General features: G+C 40.0%; 1 protein-coding gene across 1 annotated transcript; it reads right to left on the bottom strand.

The window, feature by feature from the left end:
• Nucleotides 1-719: 719 nt before the first annotated feature.
• POPDC3 (popeye domain cAMP effector 3) lies at nt 720-27,714 on the bottom strand. Its single transcript, XM_020780238.3, has 4 exons — nt 27,578-27,714; nt 5,776-6,493; nt 2,651-2,759; nt 720-1,153 (listed from the first exon to the last, which is right to left on the bottom strand). Exons 2-4 carry the CDS (start codon nt 6,291-6,293, stop codon nt 881-883), a joined length of 900 nt encoding a protein of 299 aa, XP_020635897.1. The 5' UTR covers nt 6,294-6,493; nt 27,578-27,714; the 3' UTR covers nt 720-880.

Genomic DNA, 27,714 nt, shown 5'->3' with positions numbered 1-27,714 from the left:
GTGCACCCCTAAAACGTACTCCTAAGGGTTTTGAAACCTTCTGGAGTGAGTTTTTTGGCAGGACTAAAGGCCAGAGGATGGAAAAGAGAGGGAAAATGTTCTGTGATTCTGTTTGCTGACTTTAGGCCAGAGTGACTGAATGGATTTTCTCTAGTGTTGCAACAATGAAAGTGACTGAGAAGCAATCACATTCCTGTCTGCTGCTTTCATGTACTTCTCCCAAACTGCAAGAGAATTATGAAGTCATTATTTCATGGAGGCATGCAAGAAAAGAATTATTGTTTGCCTTCTCCCAAGCCTTACAAGTTGTGTAGCTTTCTCTTCCATGTGTCATTTTTTGTAAGATACTGCATGTTGAGAAGACAAGATTTGTGCTTTGTAATTATGAAGTAACAAGTGAGTCAGGATTACTCTTTGAAAATATGGTTTTCTTGCTGCTGTTCCAGAAGATGAAACTACTTGCATAATTCATGATGACAAGGAGGCCTCAATAAACATGAAGAAGAACTTGGTGCAAATGTCATTTAAAACACAATACACAAGACATCACAATTGCAACAAAGCATTATCCAATAATGATTCGTATCTGTCCCCCACCCACCCACTCCCAAAGTAGGAAGATGAGCAGAAGGAATAAATGGAAATAATCATAGTTCACAATTAGAGAAGATGTGTGACCTGCAGCCTCTACATACCACAAAAAGAGCCAAACTAGATGCTTCTTCCTGCAATGAAAAAATGGGCTTTTATTTTTTATTTTTTAATTCTTTATGAGAATTTTCAGTTTGCTTTTATTGTATCACCACAGTGATACAATCTAGGGAGCAGCAAGAACAGTAATCTCTCATTTTGTAGCAAGAGTTGTAGTTTACAACCTTTGTCAATGTTGTCTTGAATTGCTCTGAAACTCTGGAGGTTGTCTTTTAGGTGTATCCAGTACGGACATATGATAGAAGTTTGGCAAGCGGATGTCATATCGAAATCTCTTCCCCAGGTTCATTAAGTCATTCAAAGCATAAAGCTTATCAGCAATGTCATTCCCAATCAGGATAGAAAACAGACGTGAAATGAATCGGTGTTTAGCAAAGAGCAAATACAACTTTTTTCTTCTCCAGGCCACGTATCGACAGTCTGTTTCTGCTGTGAGTGTTACCTGAAAAAAAAAAGAGGGGTGTGTGTGGAATGATATGTGTTGTTATTTTTGTAAGTAAGATTTGTGAGGGAAAACAACTTATTTGCCCTGCCTCTCCTGCTTGTTTTGGGGTAATGTCTTCCAAAGACATACAAAGACATCACTAAAAAAAGATAGGGCTGGCTTTCCATGGATCTCTTTACCCGGACTGGGCACCAATTTGCTACTGCAACTCCTTTGCTAGCTCCATCAAGCACTTGTGGATAGGCACTCCTCATCCCACTCTGAAGTCTTTTGAATTGCACAGGGACATTCACCCTCAATTTAAATTATATTCAACTTTAAAAGATGTTAAGCATGTGGTGCTGGTGAAGGGAAGAACATGTTCTGTACAGATAGCAAATAAATAGAACTATTTCCATTTATATCAGATTAGGAAATGGCCTCACAAGAAGGAAAAGGAGGAGATGTTTGAAAATGTTCCTTCTTCAGCCAGTAACATTGTTGATTCCCTCATCCAGTTTTTCAAAATATTCCTTTATTTTATGGATATAAATGACAAATTTCCCCACCCCTTTTACAGGCATTAGTATCCAAATATTTGTTTCTTAGTATTCGCGGAATCTGTCCAGATAACTGTAATGCTGGGTAGCACTGCAAACTATTCCAGGTACCAGTCTGGATAGAACACTGTGTCTCATGCTGAAAGTTCTGCTTGTCAGTACCAATTATGACACTGCTGAAAAATGCAAGGGAAGGAGGAGGCAACTTAAAGCAAGGAAGACATGCCTCTAAATCTGTAACTGAGTCAAAGGTTTACTCTCGCCCTGAAGCTGGAGTTTCTCTTACATTAAATATATAGCAGGCGGCTGATCCTCCACTTCTTTCTTATTGAAGAGTAAGTGCAAATGAGCTAGGTTGAATCTGGGACCACAATATAGAGAATATGACTTGATAAGAAACTGTAAGAGAAGTTTTCAAGTCATAAGAAGTTTCCAGTTCCTCCAGATGAAGGCAAGAGAAAGGAATGCTATTTTTTCTCACTAAGGTCTCCATCACTTGTGCAAAATTGCCTGCAAAATGGTCTCCTTTCCCGTTGAGACATATACATCAACCCATGGGCACAGCAAGCACAGAATAATAACTGAATGTTAAAAGAGGCACAAATATGCGCTGTGATGCTTCCATATAAGGAAGCACAGCATGGAAATTGGGGAAGTTCAAAACGTCCTCCACAGTTACTCCCCCCCCACACACACACTCAAACTCATACAAAAAAGATAACCTGGGCCAAAAGGTTTTTCTTTTTTACTTCTTGTCCCCTATTATGGTGCAGGGAATTAAACCTTCCCTACCTTGTCCTGGCCCAGATCAGGCCTATCCACACTTACTTTGGAGCAAGAAGGAAGCTGAGCTGCACTCTGCGTGTTTAACCTATCATATAAATAAGTCTTCTATCTCTGAAATTTTAGGAAAGAAAGGTTATTAATTACCAAAAAGTATTCAAAATTCCCCTACCTGAAAAATGCCTTCTTCTGTGGGTCTCAGTGAATCCCATTCAGGTGAGTCCAGAAACTGGAGGGGGAAAATATAGTGCAGAAACTCCCCATCTACTGTCACTCTGATCCTAAGAAAATAGAAGTTAGTATTATTAATTATTCAGCACAGGGAAAACAAGCTAGGACTGAAAGAGCAATTTCTATAGATTGAAAAATCCTGTAAAAACCAAGCACAGAGAATGTTTAATTTCCATATACGAGTGCTTCGTAATTCTGTCAATCAAGAAAGCTTCTCTCTGATGCTAGGAGCTTACGAGCCATTCTGAAGATGTCATGTAGCAGCAGCCATGACACATCTTAAACAGAGTTCAGAAGATTTTTATTTTTACATCCAAGCATTGTATGCAACTGAATAACAAACCACATGCCTTCAGGAAGCTACTAATATTCACATACAGTATTTCAATCCTTATTACAAGTGATCATATAGAATAATATCTTTTGCATGGATAGAAGGCAGAAACTAATTTCAATTATCTTCCTTAAGAGTTTTTTAATCTCCAGTGATCATTTCCTAATATGCCCCAAAAGAAAAATATGAGTAGAATGTTCTCAGGGGCATTCAACAAGATAGGCTTGGCTCATAAGCTGCAGAGCCAGATAGACAAAGTAGACAGCAAGGAAATTGCATTGGTAGGGGGAAGTCTTTAGGAATAACTCAGCCTTTCAATGTTTGATCAGGACAATTTCCTGTGTCATTTCAAACACATCAAATATTTCACACATATTATGTGTGATATTTGCTCTAGCAGTTGTGATCATAATTTACTAGCTCAGACTGATTTTTTTTTTTAAAAAATGATTGTTCATACTTATACAGGACGTGCTAAATGATATTTTTATTGTTCATAGGAAGGGTACCTTTAAGTAATAGATCTGGTTGAGCATATTGGCTGAACAGAATTCTGGATTTCATAGATCTCTGCCTGGTCAAGACAGAAAAACATGCAACAGAAACCAGACCCCTGCATTCCTACAGACAGCATAATGTCCCTGTGACATGTTCATTATCTGCCAAATGGCAGTTGTGCCCGGTGTGCCACCAAGCTGAAACAGGAGTATTTAAAACAAAATTTAAGATCTCTCATTTCACAAGAATCGAGGGACATTAATCTTGTCATAAACAATTCTCTATTGTTTTCAACACAGACAGAATTTACAACCTTTCTTGTTACATTTCTCATTACAGTAGGACCTCCTTATCTGAGGAATTAGTATCTGTAGTTTTACTTATCCATAGTTTGCTGCAGCTCTATATACTGTACAACATAAATGGGCACCCCTTGTGGGCTTTGCCCCACCCGCTATATATGAGGTTCCTTTGTGTCTGTAGTTTCAGACATCCATGGTAGATCATGGAACCAATACCCTGCAGATATGGGAGTTCTATTGTACAACATTACTCATTCTGAGTTTGACACAGGATTAGATAATAATAATAATAATAATAATAATAATAATAATAATAATAATAATAATAATAATAATAATAATAATAATAATAATAATAATAATAATGATGATGATGATGATGATGATGATGATGATGATGATGATGATGAAGAAGAAGAAGAAGAAGAAGAAGAAGAAGAAGAAGAAGAAGAAGAAGAAGAAGAAGAAGAAGAAGAAGAAGAAAACAACTTTAAAAGTTCAGGCTGTAGATTTCCCTACACAACAGGAAAGAAATGGAAGAAATAAGTGAAAGGAGGATAAAATAAATGGTAAATGTGATTTTGTTAGTTCCATGATTTGAGGGTGTCAGTTTATTTTGTTAAAAGCAGGGCAGTAAGTACAAAGCCTTCACAGGGAGCAATCTGAACTTGTTTCAGGGACAGATACAAGAGCGGAAGTGTTGAGCCAACTTGGAACAATTGAAACCCACATTTTCTGCTCAAAACAGTTAATGTTACAGAGATACATACGAGATTTGTACTTCACATGATACAACAGAAAGCATAGATTGGGAGTGGGAGTACATATATACACTCTTGAGCTGGGATTCATCACACACAAATTTTGACATAAGGTGGAAGATGAGCCACCTAAGTTACAGACACAGAGCATAGTGTGAAAAATAATTTGCTAAGAGGAAAAAGAAAAATGCCAAGTACATCATAATCCCTTCCTGAGATCTGGTCTGAAAATATTCACTGCAGAAAAATCGGATCCACAGTGGCTCCTGTCACTGCACATGATGCCAAGCCCTGCAACAATTCAAAATGGTCCCTTATCTGCTCTTTTCTGCCGTTTATTATACCACAGTTTCAATCAGCACAATACCATCCCCTTTTTCTGTTGGTTGTATGTCTGTCCCTTCTCCATCTTCACATTCACCATAGCTTCTGCTCTTCCCTTGACTGCCCTTTACATCCCCACTGCTGTATCTTTGATTTTTTTTCATCCTAATTAAAACTGCAGATCCAAAGATGCATAAAAACACTTAAAAATAATAAAAAGGGCAGTGATGAGGCATGATGCTGCCATTTTGAAACACTGCACCCAGTCCCCAACATGCTTACACTGGCAGTGTGCACACCCACCCACACCAGACTGGGACAAAGAAAAAATTGTTGTTGTGACTTGGGCATGTGTTACAAGCCGGGTTGCATGTGTTTGCAGCTAAAAATGCAATAAATACACTTCCCCTGGGTTACACCTGGCAAAGGTGTAGTTCTAGCCATGGAACCCTTATCCATGACACCTTCATTTTTTGATCTGAGCTTTCAGTATCCTGCACCTTTTAAATAAAGTCATCTTTCTTCAAAGAAAAGGAAACCAAAGGAAACTACTTCTTTCATGATGAGAAATCCTGCAACAAGTGCCAATGTTTATGTCTTTTGATACCTCCATGATTTCTAGAATATGAGTGATAATTAAAACACCTTCTCTCTCTTTTTTTCAATTGCTACATCTTTGCTAATAGAGAAGCTTTACTCTCAGAATTACAGTGTAAAGTATTGGTCCTGCTTTATTCAGTTTAAATTGACAAAAGAAGACAATCCACAGGGAAAGCAGTGGATTTGACATTCCTGTGAATTGTTTTGTTTTCGAATTCAGAGTAAGAAAAAAACCCACAATACAAACCTTCCGGAGAGAAGCAAGGAGAGTTTATCAATTGGTGTTTTGCCCTGCATGGCGTAACAATGCTCCTTCTCCAAGGTTATGACCTCTTCATCACAGCACAAGACGATCTTCCGAAAAACTGGCAGTGAAATACCCAGGGGCTGGAACAAAGCACTGTAAAGTTCCTGGAACTCCTTGTCAAAGGCAACACTTCGAATTTGGTAGGTGACATAAATAAATTGTATGAAGCATATCACGAACAAGATGAAATTCCAAGAGAAAATATCAGCTGCGCAAACATCCAGCCAGGACCAAACGGATGAGCACAGAAAACCTAGTCCAAGCAAAAAGAAGATGTAGAGCAGGCCAAAAACCCCGCTTCCACCCATGAAGGCAATAATAAACAAAATGCTAGCCAAATGATAGATAGATCCTTCTGCATCAGGCTTCCAGTTTACACAGACAGGATGTGCAAATATCAAGCTGTCCCAAATGCTTGAGTTGCCTCCAACAGTTGAGATACTAGAATGATCAGCCATTATTTGGATTTCCAAAACTTTTGTTGAATAACTGAGGTTAGAAGAAAAAGGATTCCATCATCTTCCTGACCGTGCCTTAAGTGTTAGCAGGACATCATAGCAAACATTTCTTAGCTTAAAAATCTGCAGTAATTCATCGACAATGAAATGGTCTTCTAGGAAGCCCATCTTTATTCACATCAATTCTGTGAGTTCTTGACCTGTTCAGGGAAGAAATGAAGAGGGTGTAAGGACCAGAAAGTTGCCATTGTATAACTATTTATACTACTACTACTTCAACAGTATACAGTTTCCTTTGTCAAAGCTGTATGTTTTCAAGGAAGAAAGACTTCAACATAGGCCATTTAATTTTTTTCCTTCATGTTAGCATTATCCATGTTGATAATACTTTCACTGCTCATAATTGCACAGATATAAACATGTGAAGTCGCATAAAAGAAAGCATGCACGGGACTGAAAATGAAATGTGAAAACTTTTAAAAATCCAGTATCTAAAATAACGGTGCACCTAGTTAAAAGTATCCATGCTTTGGCCTCAGTCCAGTGCTACATCAATTGACCTTTGACTGCAAAATGAGGCTTGCATGTTGTTCCCTTCCCTTGAAGCTGCTTGTGCCCAAAAATCTACTCTGAATGGTCACAAAATCACTCCTCACATAAAGGGGCATATTGGGCACCCACACTTTTGCAACTGGAGAAATAAACCTAAGCTTTTTACAGTGCAGAAGAACTGCAAAAGCTGTTTGTGATATGCTAAGGTCAGTATGTGGACTGAAAACTCCCAGAAGTACAAGCTGGATTTTGAAGGGGCAGAGGAACAAGAGACCAAATTGCTAACATGCGCTGGATAATGGAGAAAGCTAGAGAGTTCCAGAAAAACATCTACAGCGGTGCCTCGCTTAACGGGTGCCCCGTTTAATGATGAAATTGCATACCGACGAACTTTTTGCAATCGCTTTTGCGATCGCATTGTGATGTTTTAAATGGGGAAAAATCGCTTTGCGATGATCAGTACCCTGTTTCGCTTACCGATCATCGCAAAGCAATGATTTTTTAACAGCTGAATGGCGGTTCCAAAATGGCCACCGTGTAAAAAAAATGGCCACCTGCTGTTTTCTGGGACGGATTCCTCGCTTAACGGGCAGCGAAAATGGCCGCCGTATGGAGGATTTTCACTTAAAGGTGAGTCTGAAGCCCACAGGAACGCATTGAAGGGGTTTCAATGCATTCCTATGGGCTGTTTAATATCGCATAGTGACGAAATTGCTTTGCAGTGATTTTTGCTGCACCAATTATCGTCGCTATGCGAGGCACCACTGTACTTCTGCTTCATTGACTATGCAAAAGCCTTTGACTGTGTGGACCACAGCAAACTATGGCAAGTCCTTAAAGATATGGGAGTGCCTGATCACCTTATCTATCTCCTGTGAACCTATACGTGGGACAGGAAGCAACAGTTAGAACTGGATATGGATCAACTGATTGGTTCAAAATTGGGAAAGGAGTATGACAAGGCTGTATATTGTCCCCCCGCTTATTTAACTTATATGCAGAATACATCGTGCGAAAGGCCAGACTGAAGGAATCCCAAACCGAAATTAAGATTGCCAGAAGAAATATCGACAACCCCTGATATGCAGATGATACCACTCTGATGGCAGAAAGTGAGGAGGAATTAAAGAGACTCTTAATGAGGGTGAAGAGGAGAGTGCAAAGTGGTCTGAAACTCAACATCAAAAAAACTAAGATCATGGACACTGGTCCCATCACCTCCTAGCAAATAGAAGAGGAAGATATGGAGGCAGTGACAGATTTTACTTTCTTGGGCTCCATGATCACCGCAGATGGTGACAGCAGCCACGAATTTCAAAGATGCCTGCTTCTTGGGAGGAAAGAGATGACAAACCTAGACAGCATTTTAAAAAGCAAAGACATCACTTTGCTGACAAAAGTCCACATAGTCAAAGCTACGGTTTTTGCTGTAGTTATATATGGAAGCGAGAGCTGGACCATAAATAAAGCTGACTGCCGAAAAATTGATGCTTTTGAATTGTGGTGCTGGAGGAAACTCTTGAGAGTCCCCTGGACTGCAAGGAGAACAAACCTATCCATTCTAAAGGAAATCAACTCTGAGTGCTCACTGGAAGGACAGATCCTGAAGCTGAGGCGCCAATGCTTTGGCCATCTCATGGGAAGAGAAGACTCCCCAGAAAAGACCCTGATGTTGGGAAAGTGTGAAGGCAAGAGGAGAAGGGGATGACAGAGGACGAGATGGTTAGACAGCATCATTGAAGCGACCAACATGAATTTGACCAAACTCCAGGAGGCAGTGGAAGACAGGAGGGCCTGGTGTGCTCTGGTCCATGGGGTCATGAAGAGTCGGACATGACTAAACGACTAAACAACAACAAAAAGGTGATTTGCTATTCTAGTACAAAAAGGAGGAATTTCATGGGCACCTCCCATCTTGAGTATATTTACATCAATTCCTGGAATTCCAATTCTTTTTCCTAGTATAATTCCAAATGTACTGTCCATGTGCTTCATCTGGAGTTTATAGATGAAAATATATCTCTTCGTCCAAACCAAAAGCATCATACACTTACTTTAGTGGGGACCAGATGCCATCTGCAATAGTTTTATATATAGATCTCACTTGCTGTTTACAGGCAAGTCCAACTTTAGACCAGAGAATTCCATGTTACTAATACAACATCCAAAAAGCCATGAATTGCATTGGACAAATGTGTGCATAGAAAATTGACTTTGCATCACCACTTTCCTCATAGTTGCTGACAACCCTACTAGGTGTAAATATGAAACAGCCCAAAGACAGTTAGAAAACATGTGTTCTGCTTTGAAGTCCTTCCTCCCAAGTTTACAGTGAGTACACTACTGATATATAGAAAAATGAAAATATAGTACAGTATTTGTTATTTATTTCAATGACATTATATCTTGCACTTCTGATGGTACATAACACATAACCCAGATCACAGGGTTAACTTCTGGCTAATATTAAGCATTGCCCCTTATGCTAACTTTCAAAGTACAGATTTTGCACTCAATTACTTCCACATGATAAACTAGGGCTCCGTTTACTTTGTAGCAACATTCTACATGTAGCTGTGTTTCTTAGGCATTGTAACCATTATTTTCTTGGAAATACATCTTTTGGATCTTACCCTCTGAACACAAGAAACTGTTAATTGTTCAGCTAAAATCTATAAATTTATGAAGATACCAAAGCAGTTCAACTTTGGAAGTTAAACTAACTTTGGACCTAATTTGGCACAATGTCCTATAAATATTTATTTATACACTAACGAGAGGTAAACAAATAAAGAGTAAAAACACGACCAAAGAGCCCGAAAAACCCTCAACAACCAGTAAAAATAAATTTTATAAATAAGGATATTTCTAAACCAAAGGGAGCTATGAATACAGACAAATTGAACATTCATAATCTGAAAGCACATAAAGCTGTTCTACGGTTAAAGTTCAGCAAATTCTGACTTTATAATCCACTTCAGTGGTATTTTAGGACCATGGCCTAAATTAAATTGTTAGTCCTAAGAAGAGTAGATCCACTGAATCAACTGAAAGGTGAATCCACACATATGTTTATGTAAGTGATTCAATGATTGTGTTCCAGTTGGGACTAACAACTAGATCAAGGATCATTTCCCCCCAAACAACAGAAGAAAAGAGGACTATTCTTTACTAGGAACCAGGCCTTCTTAGTGGTGGCTGCAATGTTATGCAACTGTATTGCCAGGCTCCCTCCCTTCTAGCTTTCAGGAAATAGCCAAAAAACATGCGTTTGAAGAGACCTTCAAAAACATTCTACCCCTTTGACCTCCTTGTGGATCCCTGGACTGGATATTTATTATTTATTTATTTTATTTATATCCCGCCTATCTAGTCGGTTAAGACCACTCTAGGCGGCTATGGATTCACCATTGCCTCTAGGTTTATTTTATATTTTGGGTTATTGATGTTATTGTTTGGATTTCATTATTTATTTCTTTTTGGGTGGGGTGGGTAGTTGTGTTTTTTAAAATAATTTTTAGATATCCAGAGTAGTGTCTAGTCACTAGATGGGTGGGACAGAAATGTAACTAAAAATATAACTGTCATACACACTCTAGTTACTTTCCGGCTGGATTACTGCAGCATGCTTTGTGTGTGGCAGCCAATGGAAAGTGTCAGGAAACTTCAGCGGGTCTAAAATGCAGCAGCCAGATTGCTGACTAGGGCTGGTTCCACTCCACCAGCTGCTGATCAGCTTCTGGGTGCAATTCAAAGTCCTGGTTTTAAAAGCCCTAAATGGCCTGGGTCCAAGCTATCTCAAAGACTGTCTCCCATTATGAGCCAGTTTGGGTGTTAAGATTATCAGGAGAGGCTTTTCTCTTGGTCTTGCCACCTTCACAGGTGCATGTGATGGGGACATGGGAGAGGGCCTTCTCTGTTGCTGCTCCCAGATTTTGGAGGCCAGGCTGGCCCCATCTTTGCTATCCTTCCTTAAGCAGGCAAAGCATTACTGCTTTGACTGGATTTTTAGTAGTACTTGTGTATTTTTTTCTATTTTGGGTTTTCCATTTCTCAGAGTGACATTTGGTTTTTTGGTTTCATTCCCCCCCCCTTTTTAAAAAAATATTTGTACACATTTTGTTCTTCGCTTTAATATTGCCTTTTAATTATTTAAGATGTCTCTTTATACTCATTATTCTTTGCTTTAAATATAATCTTTTAATGATGTTAACTACTGTTGTATGCTCATGGTTTTCAACTTTAAATATTGTCTCTCAATGTTGTAAGCCACCTTGGGTCCTTTTCAAAGAGAAAGGTGGGTAAAATTATTTTAAATAAAAATAAATAAATAAAATTGAAATAAATAAAACAAATTTACTATAAAATCAATATTCTGCAACAAGAAGTGACATTTTTGTGCTTGCCATCACAAAGACTAAAATTGCAAGAGTTAGGAAACTCCAATTGTGTATGAAGTTAAAGGCTGAATTTAGATGACTTGGCAAATTGCTAACCACCATCACCATCTGTTAGGGTTGATTCAAAGGAGGAAGATATTTTGGGTGATTTATTTTAAGTGTATTTTTGAATGAAAGGCAGCTGGTTTTCAATCACCAACAGTTCAGGCATCCTTCTGAATAAATGCCTTCACCTAAAAGGAAACAGAATTAGGACATTTGTTACGCTATGGTAGGTTTTCAATGTGACAAGATGAAATAGCATCACAACTACTTTCACTTTTGTACTGCTTAATTGTTCATGCATTCTTAAGATCTATGACTGGAATCCTTTTGCTTAGCCTCGTAAGTCACACTAGAGTAGCCCATTAAATCAATGGAACTTGAGGAGATGACTCACCAAATCCCCACTGATTTAGTGAACCTACTCTAGCATGTCTTACTATGTCACGGAAAAGGATTTCAGCCTTTATAGCGCTGTTTCCCCCCAAATTGGGGAGAGACAGATAACATGGAAACAAAAGTATTTAAAAGATACTTTTCTTTTCTTATGAAAAATCTATGGTAATGCCATAAACGAACTAACATAGTTTATATAAACAAAATCAAGTAGGATAGATTTCTTTAAAGTAAATTGCATAACAAAAATGATAAATGGAGCAATATAGTGCATTATAAACACAGACTATTCATCTCATACTTTTGAAATATATTTCTCAATAGAGGCTACTAAATATTTTAAGTTCTTCCGTGTTTTGTAAAATATATAGCACCTATCTTCTACTTTGTCTTTGTGCCTCAGAAATATGAGACAAATTTTGTTGTTGTTTAGTCATTAAGTCATGTCTGACTCTTCGTGACCCCATGGACCAGAGCACGCCACGCCCTCCTGTCTTCCACTGCCTCCTGGAGTTGGGTCAAATTCATGTTGGTTGCTTCGATGACACTCTCCAACCATCTCATCCTCTGTTGTCCCCTTCTCCTCTTGCCCTCACACTTTCCCAACATCAGGGTCTTTTCTCATGAAATGGCCAAAGTACTGGAGCCTCAGCTTCAGGATCTGTCCTTCCAGTGAGAACTCAGGGTTGATTTCCTTCAGAATGGATAGGTTTGTTCTCCTTGCAATCCAGGGGACTCTCAAGAGTTTCCTCCTGCACCACGATTCAAAAGCATCAATTCTTTGGTGGTCAGCTTTCTTTATGGTTCAGCTCTCACTTTTATACATAAGTACAGGAAAAGCCATTGCTTTGATTATGTGGACCTTTGTTGGCAAGATGGTGTCTCTGCTTTTTAAGATGCTGTTGAGGTTTGTCATCACTTTCTTCCCAAGATGCAGGCGTCTTTTAATTTCATAGCTGCTGTGATCATGGAGCCCAAGAAAGTAAAATCTGTCACTGCCTCCATATCTTCCCCTTTTATCTGCCAAGAGGCAATGGGACCAGTGGCCATGATTTTGGTTTTTTTGATGTTGAGCTTCAGACCATATTTTGCACTCTCCTCTTTCATCCACATTAAGAGGTTCAATTCTTCCTCACTTTCTTCCATTAGAGTGGTATCATCTGCATATCTGTGTTGTTGATATTTCTTCCGGCAATCTTAATTCTGACTTGGGATTTATATCAGACATGGTAGGAAGTAAAAAATCACAACTTGCTGTTGAAGTAACTGGATTTTTTTTAAAAAAAATCTTAGAAACATGAGTGGTTTTACAGTTCAGTGCTTTTCTGTATTTTTAAACCCTCCTCCAATTATTATATTGTACAGAAACTCACTAGAGCTTATTCTCCAACATCAAGTCATGCCAACATTTACTATTTATATGCTAAAAGGATTCTTCGCTTTAGAAGTACCATCAATGCAATGAATACAAATAGAAGCTCAAATGGCATGGGAAAAGCTAGCATCATATTTCTCAGGTAATATGCCTGAATTTTTTCACTGGTTTTCCTGAGGGGCAGTTCACAGTAGAACCTGAAGAAAACAGTGCTAGGAATATGTCCAATAATGTCTCTCTTCTTGGTAGTTTAACATATTATGATACATTATATAAAATTATTTAATGCATACCTGTGAAGATTCTCAGTCATCCAGGTGTGGTTATCTGGAAGCTGTCATGAAAGCTGGACTTCTTTCTTGTTAGGTTGAAATGTTTCGGTACTCATGCAAGTAGCTTCTTCAGTCTGAGGAATGTTGGTAGGAGATCCCCGATATATCCTCCACATTGGGATCTCCTACCAATTCTCCTCAGAATGAAGAAGCTACTTGGATGAGTAGCAAGATAATGCAACCCAACAAGAAAGAAGTCCAGTTGCCATGATTCATCTTCCAGATATTTAATGCACACTAAACCAAAGTGGCTATTTTCAGAGAAAATGCACTCTAGATATGTATGATGGAGTTCTTTACTCATTTATTGCAGTTAAAGGGGCATTAATTATACACATGGGACCAATCTGCACATAAAGCAATCTATGTGCTGAGTATGCTTGTACTCTTAAGGATGTTAGTTTGGTAACATCTTATCTTCTTTGCATTCTACATTTATCACAGTTTCTTTATTCCTAAGGTCTCCTGCTGTTTCACTGTCCTCTCATTTTTTTCTGTTATGATCCAACTCATTTTGTATTTTGGTATCACAAATTCGCCATCTTCCTTGTACTTTGCTACTACAGTTTTTTATATAGCAGGGATGGGGAGCCTTACACCCAGGGGCTCAATCTGGCCCTTTTGGGGTACCGATTTTGTCCTTTGGGCTTATCCAGAACTCATTTCTTTCTTTGCAGGTTTTCCAGCTTTTGCAGGGGGCTTCCCCCCCCCATTGTAAAAGGTTAAAATAATTACCAACATGGAGAATTCGAACCTAAAAATATGCTGGTATTTTGCTCAGTCCTTTCGCCTTTAATCCTGATCACTACTGGAATTCAGCCCCTGCCCCCATGAATTAACGAATCTGGCCCATTTGCTCTCTCATAACCAAATGGTATTAGGACCAGTTGCTTCCTTCATACCATCCCAACATATACACCACCTCCTTTGCTTTGGGGGATTTGTCTGTCTGTCTGCCTGCCTGTCTACCTGCTTGCCTACCTACCTATGATTTTGTTGTTGTTGTTGTTGTTGTTGTTGTTGTTGTTGTTGTTGTTGTTGTTGTTGTTGTTGTTGTTGTTGTTGTTGTTGTTGTTGTTACGGACAACTACTGTATTAATTTTCCATCTTAAACAATCATACCTACTGTTGTAGACCAGAACTGGAGCCGATTCATTTAGTAGGAGCAGAAAACAATACATTTTGCATGGGAAATATTGAACATGCAAATAGAATTGTTTTCCATGTTACTTTAGAATAGAGTCTTGCTCTCTGATCCAGACACTGCACGGCTGCCTTTCATTTTAAAGAAGTATTGTCACCATCAAGCCTTTTCTGCCAGTTTGTGCATTAGAAGGTGATGGCCTAAACCTGTCTATCTTGTAAGAGCTCAGCAAATAGCATTTTTGCCACAAAGGTATTGTAAGCAAGTGGAACAAACCTTGAAAAATCAATTTAGGGGAGGAAAGATGGTTGACGCCTCTAGGGCAGTCTGTTTTAACTCCATCCCTTTCTTTATAATCCCCTACACTTGTCTTTTTATAGCCTTTGCTGATTTAAGAGGTCTGAAAAGGTATACTCACAAAGCAAGAAAACACTAATACAACAACAACAACAACAACAACAACAACAACAACAACAACAACAACAACAACAACAACAACACTTAGTAACCCAAACCATCAGCAGACCTTAATGTGGAAAAACAACAATACAAGATTGCCTGACAGACATCATGATCCAATATACAGTGGGGTCTTGACTTGAGAACTTAATCCGTATTGGAAGGCGGTTCTCAAGTCAAAAAGTTCTCAGGTCAAATCTGCATTTCCCATAGGAATGCATTGAGAACCATTTGATCCGTATCTGCTCTTTTCCGTCCATAGAAACTAATGGGAAGCTGCTATTCCGCCTTCGACCACTAGAGGGGGATATTTTGTTTCTTTTTTTTCTTAAGTCAAGAAAGGTTCAGGGAAGGCAGGGAAAATACAGTCCAGGCAGTACAGTACCAGGCAGCCCGAAGACTGTCTCCCAATCCACTCTCTAAACGCTGGGAGGAGTGAGGAAGCAGACAGGCACCCTTTTCACTGGCCAACAGTTAACTGAAAGTTCAAATTTTGCACTTTCCCTGCCTCCCATGTGGGTTTTTTTCAGTTCTTAACTCAAATCTAAGTATGTAAGTCAAGTCAATATTTTCCTATGAGAGTGGTTCTTAAGTCAAAATGTTCTTAACTCGAGCCGTTCTTAAGTCAAGACCCCACTGTAGTGGTGCCTCGCTAGACAGTTACCCCGCATGACAGTTTTTTCGCTAGACACTGACTTTTTGCGATTGCTATAGTGATTCGCAAAACAGTGATTCCTATGGGGGAATTTCGCTGGACAATGTTTGGTCCTTGCTTCGCAAACCGATTTTCACTAGACGATGATTTTGACAGCTCCCTCCATGCTGGCAAAATAGGTGTTTTGGGGACCTAAGCTTCGCAAGACAGCGATTTAAACAGCTGATTGGCGGTTCGCAAAGTGGCTTTCCTATGGCCGATCTTCGCTAGACAATGACGATTCTTCCCCATTGGAATACATTAAACAGGTTTCAATGCATTCCAATTGGGAAATGCTTTTTGCTAGACAATGATTTCGCTAAACAGCTATTTCAGTGGAACGGATTATCATTGTCTAGCGAGGCACCACTGTATATGAAAGAGGAATTTCAGTTTCAGTGTTCCTATAGAGAATCTTGCAGACAGATTAGAAAAAATGTTTGTTTGTTTGCCTTTAAACATCTCCAGAATGAGTAAGAACATGCCATTTTGTAATGCAAGCACAACATTTTGTTATCAACTTTACTGGGACCCCAATTTAAATAAGTGACTGAGTAAATCTCAGTTGGCTTGGAGAGTTCCATGAGTTATAGTCCTCTTCCCAAAACGGTCAGAGCATGAAAAAATAAATTTTGCAATGGATGCTATTTTATTTCCCAGCTGTAAAATAACCGGACAGTGAGACTTCAACTGGCCCTGTTGCCTGGGAAATTCAGGAAGTTATAGACCAAAAAAGTTACCTGGGGGATTCTAGGAGCTGCAAATCTCTTTCCGGACTTTTGAAGCTAAAAACTACAAAACTTTGCACAGATACCACTTATTTCCCAGATTAAATAACTGGATTGGTAACATTTAAACTACGCATCCTGACTGAAGTATTCTGGGAGTTGTAGACCAAGGATGTTTTACTGTTATTCTATGACTACAGTGCTGAGTACTGCCTAAATACAGGAATGGAGGGAGAGAAAGGGCCAGTGTTAAAAATAAATGCTAGGGTGGAAGAAGATGAGCGATACTGTATGCAGTTGGTGCAGGTGGGGGGATGATTGAGCTGCTAATGCTAGCACAACAATGGGTGGCTGCAAGAGTGGAGTTGGGAGAGAGGGAAAAAAAGAGAGCAAGGCAATAATTAGGAAAGAACAGTAACAATGAGAGAGAGCACTTGGGTGAGGGTGGGATATTGGTTTTGAAGCCAGCAGAGGGTGGACTCACTTGCTAATGTTTAATATTTACTAGCATTTTGAAGGTCAGATTAGACACTGTGGGGCCAAAGCTTCCTACAGAGCAGGTCACCCTCTAAGGATTTTTTTTCAAACTATTGCCGCCTTTAGCAAGTTTATTGATTGATTGATTGATTGATTGTATTTTTACCCCACCTATCTGTTCAGATGACCACTCTTTAAAGTTAGTTTTAAAGAGCCCATTTTGTTGTTGTTGTTCTCCAATTGGACTAATATTTTTTTGTTGTTAATGGTACACTTTGGATGTCTGGTTTAATTTGGATAACACTGTAATCTTATTCTAAAATGCTATTCAGATGTAATGGTAAATAATGGTTAATGTCATCACTTCATACCATGTGTTCCCTGTTTCCCTTGCTTGCTCTCTAAACTTGCACAAGTAGTGACTGAAGCCAAGGAACATTTCCATTTCTGGATTTAATAGCAAACATAGCTTAGTGGGTTCTTAGTATCATTCAAACATCATTGATAATATTATGTAGAGATCTTCTAGAATATAGAGTATTTAGCAATTTTCAAACTCTTATTTGCCCCGCAACACTGCTACAAAGTTTGAGTGGCAGAGCGTAAAATGATCAAGAAAATAAATGACTGAGGACCGTCCACTGAAAGTCATTTTCTGAGCTATAGAATAAATTCATTTCTCCCAGAATAATACTGGACTCTTTGTTTTTGTTTACACTTCATTCTTAAAATAAATTATCAAAAATACCATAAGATAGGAAATCTATATAAGCAACATAAAATAAAGTCAAATAAATCAACAAAAGTTTAATGGCTAGAGGGAAGAAAAATCAGATCTTTCTTTGATGCCAGAAAGACATCAGAGAAAGAAGGTATCTCCAGAAATCAACTCTGGAGAAGCATTCTGAAGTCAGGATGGCACCACTAACAATGTCCTCTGTTAGGTACCAGACACACTTTGGTTGATAAAGCAGCCTGAAATAGCTGAAGATCATAACATGACATGAGCAAGTAGAGACAATGGTCCCTTGTGAACCCTGCTGCTAAGAGACAAAAAGCTTGCAAAATCAAAATAAGCACTCTGACCAGAAATGGCCAGGAGCCAGTGCAGTTAGTGAAGTGCCAGCACAAAATGGTCATAATGTTCAGTCCCAGTTTAGGAGCCTTGCAGTATGTATTCAGAAACACCCCCATGTACAACACATTAGCGTGGTCTAATTCTTATACACTGGCTAAAATTCTATTGCACTGCTCCATGTGCACTGCATGAATGATGTCATTATCAGTGGCAAACCACTGCTCATTAAAGGTTTCGCAAGGCTACTGTACACAACAGGATTTCAGCAACTGTTTCATATATTTGCCTCTTAATAAAATGAAATGTTTATAAGCCTTACCTCCTTGATCATGGCTTTTCAAACTATGAGCAGCAACTAGTCTGAAGAGAGGCTTTTGTCTGCATGTAGGCTTTCCATACAAGCAAGACCCCATATGGTCCTGGTTTCTTGAGCACACACAAAGCCTATGCAGGAGAAGGAGCCTCTCCTTCAGATTTACTACAGTTTGCATGGAGAAAACAAAAGAAGCAGCTAGGGTAGGCTATATATCTAACTATATTGACAACACTGGATATAGTAACAGCTAGAAAAGACTTTCCATCCATCCTGCGTTACCCTGATAATAACCCTTGTAGGTTAGATTTTAGAAATATTGACCAGCCAAAAGTCTGAGTGAGGATCGTCACCTGGATCTCCTCAGTCCTAGTCTCGCACACTACAACAAAATATATTCCTTCCCCCTCTGCAATGCTTTGTTTTTAAGTTGTATGAACCATGGTTAAATGTGCAGGAATCCTGATGTAATAAAGCTTTGAATAGTTTATTACAACATTTTTAGAAAATACCTAAGGTTTCCAAGACATAATGAAATCTAGAGACAAACGTAGTGGCTGAAGTCCTGTTGCGCAGTGCTAAGTGCACAACAGGATATGTGAGCAGCAGAAAATCACAATTGATCAAACGGAAACTTGCCACTGATTAAAGTGATTTCAAGGTACATGCAGTTCTGCAGTACACATCCCAAAATCATCAAAGAAAGCATTAGTCAGTGGTGATTAGATGATGATGACATCAGCAGCAAATCATGTGCTGCAGTATTTCAGACATTAAAACAGGATACAGTAAATGACTTTAAAAAGGTAAAAGCAAAAGTTCCCCTTGACATTTAGTCCACTCATGTCCAAGTCTAGAGGGCAGTGTTCATCCCTGTTTCCACACCTTAGAGCCAGCGTTTGTCTGTAGACAGTTTCCGTGGTCATGTGGCCAGTGCTACTAGACATGGAACGCCGTTACCTTCCCACTGTGGTGGTACCTATTTATCTACTAGCATTTTTACATGCTTTCGAACCACTAGGTTGGCAGGAGCTGGGACAAGCGACAGGAGCTCACTCTGTCACATGGATTTGATCTTACAACTGCTGGTCTTCTGACCTTGTATGGCAATGGAGCCAATTTCTTTAGAAATTGTGAGTGCTCCAATGCTGGAGGAATTTTAGAGAAAAATAGACAACCATCTGTCAGATCTGCTTTGATTTGGATTCCTACACTGAGTAGGGGGTTGGGCTCTATGGCCTTATAGGACCCTTCCAATGCCACTATTCTATGATTCTATGAAATATTGACTTAGCTACGTCTATGTTGGAAATTGTACATTGATCCTTGTGATGTATCCCTGCATATCCCCAGATTATTTCACTAGCCTGAGGCCCACAACACATTCCCTCCTTTATGTTGCCACCAGTTGATCTCGGTCAATAATGTTCAGTTTGAAAGTTTGAGGTCCATGCTGAGTGTAATGTTTAACAAAATCAGGTTTATTGGATACAGTTCACTTAAACAGGTTCTTCAAAGACTTTAAAGTCTTCAATAGTTTAGTAATAACTTGTTTCACTCTTAACTCTCTATAGGTTTCACACTCTTAACTACCTCCCTTAATTCCACACTCTATCACTCTCTCTAACTCCCCCAGACTAACTGATTAACTGACAAAACTCTCTTCTCACCCCTTCCTTCTAGTTTCTCTGGCTCTACCTCCCAACAGCTCACATTGGTGAATGCAAATAACCTCCTACATGAGCCAAAGCAAGCTGATCACTACAATCCTTTATTTCCAAATATGTGCCAACTGCATAATTGGTGTAAAGTACATAAGAGAATCAAAAGTTCTTGGGAGCTGAATGTGCAAGCCCAAGTTTTTGTATAGCTTCAGTCAAAACAAAAATCTAGAGCAAAGAAACATTACCATCAGGTGATGGTCCAGGAAGACTGGATGTGAGCAAATGTTGTTCCCATCTTCAAAAAGAGAGGGAAAACAGGAACTGAGTAATCCAATTAAATAATCTAAATAATTGATACCAGGAAAGTTCCTATAAGATACTGATCACTACAATTTAAAAATAAAGCAAACCAAAATCAACTAATAAATATATTAGTCCTCATGATTCATTGAAACTTTTCATGTGTTTTAAAAAGCTTGGAATGAAGATAAACTACAGACTGGAAACTAGCTTTCAATTAGTGAACTCTACTTGAACCCTTCAAATTCAATATAACTTAACTTTGTTAGTAAATTACATAACCATTGATAATCCCCATGCTGTTTGCTTACAAAAAGTTTTGAAGCTTTTAAAACTGTTTCTAAAGCAGGCATGCAGTTGTTTTTTTTTAAATAACAAGGGGAAATGCAAAAAATAAATAAATAAACAAAGACAAAATGTTCTTATACTCCCACAAACAGTTCACAGAACTAATAACATTAATATTAAAAGTATATGCAGGAAAGGCAGTAATTTTCAAAGGGATCAACAGTGTAGTCCTAATCTAGTTTACTCAGAGAAACCTCACAATGGGCAAGTTCAATGAGGCTTACTCCCATGTAAGTGTGACTAGGATTGTATCTAACTGTATTATGAAATGAAGAGGGGGGAAACTCAGAAAAAATAAACTGTTTTGGAAGTAATCAAGAAAAGTATACATTATTCGCGTGTTCATTCAAGATACAACATTGTTGGTTAGAGTTGCTGCATCCCAGGTCAGAATAGTCATGATGATGTCAAAATACCAGTTGGAGAAGAGGAGAAAAAGAAATCATTAAATATGTTAGAGCAGGGGTCTCAAACATGCGGCCCGGGGGCCATTTGCGGCCCGCCGGATGATAGTTTGTGGCCCCCGCCTTGCCTGCCCCCCTGAAGTCCCCACATGTCCTCTGCTGTCAAGAGTCAAAAAAGCCTTGCCTCGCTCGCCGGCTCTCTCCCAAGACAGTGCCTCTTGCACCCTCCATCCGGAACTGCAGCCTGCCAGCCATCCCGCCTGAGTATGCCTTTTTTTGAGGGGGGCCCTCACAGGAAGGATGCTGGACCTCCGTGTGTGTGTGTGTACGCACGTGCACCTGTGGGGGCCCACCCCATTCTAATATCGCGGGTACCAATGGAGGCTTTTCTCCTTTGGCAAGGCATTTCTGTGAGGTTTTAAAAAAATTATGTTGTGCCTTCCTCCCCCCGCCGATGCTCCCTTCCTTCTCCGCTTCTTCATCCTGCTGTCGCTGGTGGTGATGGTAGTGAACAAGGAGCCGGAGGGGGTCATGGCTGGCGACGAGGGCTCACACGCCCCTCCTTCTCCTCCTCGGAGCCCCTCGGGCCCTTGCTCCGCTTGGCGGAAAATCTGATGCAGCCCAGCCTCACCCAGACTCTGCCTCCAGCGGCCCCCAGGTAAATTGAGTTTGAGACCCCTGTGTTAGAGCAATATATTAGGCATCCCAAAGGACATGTACCAGGAAAATGTGGACACTGCTGCAATATCTATGAATTACTACAGGTACATTTACTAAACAGCCATCCCTTAACTTGGTTTTACTAAGCATGGAGATACTGTACAGATCTCTGTAGTCCTTTAATCCTTTTCTATTAATTAGTCTTCTTAGATTTCACTGGGTGCAATTGTACATTAACACATTCCCATGTAGGGGTTTTCAATGTATGACAAGGTATGTGTCACAAAAGTGAAGTAAGGAAAACAAATCAAAAGAGGCTGTAAATCAGTGTTGTTTTTTTTAAGCTTCCCTTGTCCTCTGAAACACAGAAGGCTTCAGCTTGCTAGTGGTTCTGGTCTCATAGGAAGGTGCATTTGAAATGCAGAGAAAATGATTCTCACCATACTCTGTGGTTTTACAGTCTGAGTTTCATATGATGATGATGACCCCACCATCTGAAAGGAATACAGCTGAGGATTTGTTGCTATATGCATCACAATCACATATAGGGAAGCATCAATCCCAACTCAGTTTTGTTTTGATCATTTAAAAAACAGCTTTTAAAGGGGCAGACATGCTTTGTACTAAGTGAAATGATTTACAGTTCCTCCCCACCTCAGGTCTATATGCAAATCAACTTGCAGCCCATCAGCTCATTGGCAAGAATTCTTAAATGTTGACTTTCTTTACTGGTACCTTTATGATGCTATCAGGTGGCCCTGAAATTCAACATTGTAAGAGCTCTTTCAGTAACATGTTCAAAGTTAGAAAGAGTGGCAGATTCCCTGTACCCAAGGCTAGAAAGAACAGTTGACTTTATAAAATATTCCATCTAGGATGAATACATTTATTTTCTCACTCTGTCATCTCACCCTTTGTTTCTCTTCTTTTTAATCTTTCTCTTTTTCTCTCTGTGTGTGTATCATATCATGTATATATACAGTACATATCAGGACACACTGCATTTCAGTTGATGCATTCTCCAGCATTTACTACATTCTCTATTATGAATATCTCCCTCTTCTACTATCATCCTGATGAAATTCAGCAAGATATACTTGTTAAACTATTTATTTGATTTTTTTTTATACTGGCCATCTGACCAGTGGCCCCAGACAATAACAAGAACAAAATCAAACGTGGCATAGGCAAGTGCATTGCATTAAATTAACAAATTAAACTGAATAATAAACATTTAAAACAGAACTAAAAACAGGCTGTAATTGGACAAAAGGTTGATGCTCTTAGGAATCTTAGGTTGGCAGATTTTGAAAGGCCTGATGGAATAAAAATGTTTTTAGAAGCTTCTTAAATTGCCAATTAATTGCCAAGTACTGGTAAGGAAGGACACATCTTTAATTGGTTCCCCTAAAACGATTTGTCTGAGAAGCCCTGTGTCAAGTATGTCCTTTATTTTGGTTTCTAACCTGGACCTCTTTAAAGTTTTCTAGACTACAGTACATAACGTGGATAGGGGTAATATGGTGGTGGAATATTCCTGATAAATACACAATTATCAAATTTTTAAACAACCGCACTGCAGATGATTATCTATAGCCAAACATGGATCATGTCTTTTATGATATGGTTCTTAAAAATCACTTCTTACTTGATGATAATTAATAATTTGAGCATAAATCTTTTGAGAAATTGGTTGTTAAAAGGTTATTACTTCCCTGGTAGTCTGTGCTCTAAAATGATGTTATGTGTCAGCTACTGCGCAGGATAAAGTATAGATATGTCAAACTTTGAACCAAGTAAGTTAGTCTGACAAAAATAACAGATCGGTGATAAGTGAAAAGAAAAAAAAAACTAAGACAGAGGGCTTATAGCAAGGATTTGCTGCATCAAATATAACACTCCCTGTCACAACAGTACAAAGCTTTGCAGTGCCTGCAACTGAATAACTGCACTATACTATACTTTAGTGTGAGATGAATGAACCGAATCTCCTTCTGGCTGCCAAATATACAAGAAGGCCTCTCTCATTCAGCTGGCCTGGCTGCCTGAAAGAACTATAACACAAACACACATAATGAATGAAATGATTAATGAGAATTTAAAACCCTTACTATTCAATTCCATATTTTATTTAACCTTAAACTCTGCTCTTACTTATCTCAGAAAATAACATTGGCCTTCTTTGTCCAGGGCGGAGGACAGGAGGTGTCCATGCAAATCAAACTAGGTGGATGAACTTACATAGAAACAGCTGAACTTTCCTTTTGCTTCAAAACAAACAAACAAACAACAACAAACCACCCATGATTTTGCAGATATTGGGAAGCTGAAGTCAATGTTCCCCACTCACAGTTGTTCTATAATTGTACTGCATGGAATTGAGTATCGGGAATTTGGAAAGAAGAATAGCTGCCAGAAAGTAAGGCAAAGCTATGCTCTATTAAAGTGTATGTGGGTCCATCATTGATGTTGTTTTAGAAACACCTTTTAATCATACTGTATTGTCTTATAGTGTTGTGCTGAAGTAGTACAATGCAGAAATGATCAATTCGCTCTTTACAGAAACCTTCAGGCTTCTGATGCTTGTCGACTCTAATTCCCAGAAGACGTAAGGAATAGCTTATTGGCTTTGTGAAGTAAGACTTTTAGGTATTTACAGTATCTTGCAATTACTGGGCCAAGGTTGGGCTACCCAGAGTATATTTGATGTTAAAGGAGAGTTAATGCATCACTCTCCTTTCAGAGATGGGAAGAATGGATTGGCATATGCCTTCAACAGACACTAAATGATGGCTTTATGTTGTATGTTAACATGTTAAACAGAATGGCAATGACTTATTCCTCCAATTTATAAAATTTAATTTGCACTAATTATTTTTTTGACTTAATGTTCCAAGCTCTGTTGCAAACCTGCATGGAAATTAAGATCTTAGGATAGACCCTCTTGGAAACACTCATTCCTGTGGAGATCCAAATGACAGACACATGGGGAGGGCTTTCTCCTGTCTCACTCCCAGACTGTAGAATTCAAAAATTACAAAGCTGCAATAATCTTCCACTCCCACTGCTTTTAGGAAGGGTGTAAGAGATATCTTGTTAAACTGATTTATGAAATTATATATTTACTGTAATTTCCAAATAAAATTAAGTTTTTAAAAAGCATATACATTTTAATCTGCTTTTTTGTGGCTAATGATTTGTGTATGCCACGTTGAAAATGATTCTACAGTGGAAAGTGTGGATAAAATATAATTACTACTACTAATATTACTCATTCCATTCATGATGACTTTTTCATCACAAATGTGTGATATTCCTCACTAGAATCCTGAGATAAAGGCATGGACTGACTTCCAGGGGTCATTTGCAACCATGAACTTTATTCTGTGTATTTTAAAAGCTAAATTCAAAAAGTGTAGAAAGTAAATTGGGTTCCAAAAAACATGGATTGAAGGCCAAGCCACTTCCATTGTCTCACACTTGACTTCCAAGCTGCTAAACAAGAAAGTAGCTATAATTCTTATTTTAAAAGTACATTCTAAAGTACATTGGAACAACCTACTGTATATAGATTTCCCACATGGTTGGCCATGTTGACTGGCTCATATGCCTTAGATCAGTATGAGGGCTACATCATATATTTTACATATTTTTGAGGGCCAAAGGAGGGAAGGGAGACCCAAGCAATCCCCCATTCCCGCTGTCTTTGCAAAGACAGTGGGGGTTGGAGAATCGCTTAGATCAGGCTTCACTCCTCTTCCTATCCCCGCTCGGGCATAGGAAGAGGAGTGAAGGGGGACCCAAGCGATCTCCCTGTTGGTTGTTGTAGGTTTTTCAGGCTATTTGGCTGTGTTCTTTGCATGTCATGTCTGATTATCTTTAAAGTGAGCAGACTTGTCACAGAATCATAGAAAAGTAGAACTGGAAGGGATGCTGAGAGCCATCAAGCCCAACCACCTTCTGAAGCAGGAGATCCACAGCTAAAGCATGCCTAACAGGTGGCCATTCAACCTGTTCAAAAACTTTCAATGAGGTGAGCCACCATCCTTTGAGGCAGTCCAGTTCATTGTCAAAAAGGTCGTATTGTCAGGAGCTAGTTTGGTGTCATGTGTCAGCTTCATGAGCATCCACTATGCCCTCTTCTCCTGCCATAGACTTCTGTGATCTAAGGTCTAGGAAGTCTTCCACTGTAATAAACATTATACAAACTCTACAAGCATATTGCCACCATTGGCTTTTGTTTGTTTGTTTGTTTGTTTTTGCTGAATTAACACTTTCCTGGATGCTGTTAAGAAAAATGTGTGAAACAAGACTGCAGCATACAAAAGATTCTGGATATAATCAACATATAATCAACTCCCACCTGCTTAAGTTAGCACCCCCCACACAATTGGTCCATGAGCCATCAATGCTATAGAATACTGACACATGGTGTTATGATGCTATGATTTTAGGTGGTTCAAAGGCTATTTTGCAGTGTAGGGAACCCAGGCATTTATTTGTAACTGCAGTGTTGATGTCACAGACCAAGAACCTCTGAGCATGAACAAAATGTCTCTCTCTCTCTCTCTCTCTCTCTCTCTCTCCAAGAACTTTTATGTCAGAAAGCAGTAATTCCAGGGATATTCAAGCTATGAGTTTTCTCATATTAGAAGCTTCAAGATCACACATACAGTTGAAGGCTAATAACATGTCAAAGCAATGTCTGTTATATGTTATCCTCCCCATCATGCCACTGGAGCTGGACAAAGTTACATTTCATTAAGGAGTTTTCCAGTCCTGACATAGTCCAGCAGGTTGGAGAACCTGGCTCAGAGTTCAGATTCTCATAGTGTCTCCTACCAGAGGGGTCAGTCAAGGTCACCCAAAGCATCTGTGACTGGTGGGAGCTACCTGTCCTGCCATCTGGGCATCCTTGGGAAAGCTGCCCACTCTCAAAATTCCACCAGAAGCAGGAGCTGGTTTAAAACACAAAGACAAATATCCAAAAACACTTTGGAATGCTTCATCCTTAGGAACCCCTAGAAAAAGTATGCGTAAGTTAGAATAGACTTCCTTCCATTCATAGCACCTGAATGCCAAGGTTTATTTAGAGTCCGTTTTAGGGATCGCAGGTGACTTCTTCAGATGAATGTTCAACTCCTTGTTTCTGCTGCAATATATATATTCCTCATTCTACTCGCCGCCCCTCCGTTAACCTGACGGGAAGTTTTTTCCCTCCTATTTTATTTCATTTGCTCTGCCGCAGAATGAGGAAGAGCCTAAAACCAAAAGCTCTGCATGCCTGCCAGCCCTCTTTTATCTCCCCGAGGCAGACGGAAAGGGCTGAGGAGGGCTGGTTCCCCAGCAGCAGCACCGCCACCTTCCCCTTCTCTCTCTTCCTTCCTGGGGGCAGGAGACGGGCACCGCAACGCGCTCGCCGAGACGCCCGCTAGCCTTGCCCCTGGAGGGGAGGCCGAGTCGCGCAGCGGCTGAGGAGAAAAAAAGAGAGAGGCTCGCTCCGCCGAGGGGGCTTCGCGGGGCAGAGGTGCTTCTTGGCGGCGCCAAGAGGGCGAAGGAGGTCTCCTCTCGGGGCGCGTCGAGAGCGCGTTTCTCCCCTCTTTCTCTCCCCTCCCCCACGCCGCCCCTCACGTCGGAGCTTCGGGCTGCCGAGGGTGGGGCTCCCGGGGACCCTCCCCAGCCCTGCAGGCTTTCCCGCGCGGGCAACAGACCGTGTGGCAGCGCTCGGCTGGGCAGGGAGTCCCTATATGGCGAGAGAGGGGAGAAGGGCAGCGACAGCCGGCGCCCGCCTCTCTCTCTCTCTCGCTCTCTCTCTCTGGGTGACTTCGGCAGGAGCCGCGCCGGAGAGGGAGACCCGCCTCGCCTTCCTTTAGTCCCTCAGGGTCCGCTCTTGTCCTCCCCTCCCCACCCTCGGTTACCTTCGCCGCCTTCCTCGCTTTAAGTTTGTCCGCTCTCCCGGCGTCCCTCTTTTTGCAGCTCCTGCTCGCTGCCGCGTCAGGCGCCACCGCCGGGGCCGGTGCGGGAGCGCGGCGCGACGGCGTTGACTAAAATAGGC

This window comes from Pogona vitticeps, chromosome 1 (assembly GCF_051106095.1).
Source record: "Pogona vitticeps strain Pit_001003342236 chromosome 1, PviZW2.1, whole genome shotgun sequence".
NCBI classification, from domain to species: domain Eukaryota; kingdom Metazoa; phylum Chordata; class Lepidosauria; order Squamata; family Agamidae; genus Pogona; species Pogona vitticeps.
Note: the sequence above shows the minus strand (reverse complement) of the source record. Positions and strands in the feature narration are given on the sequence as shown.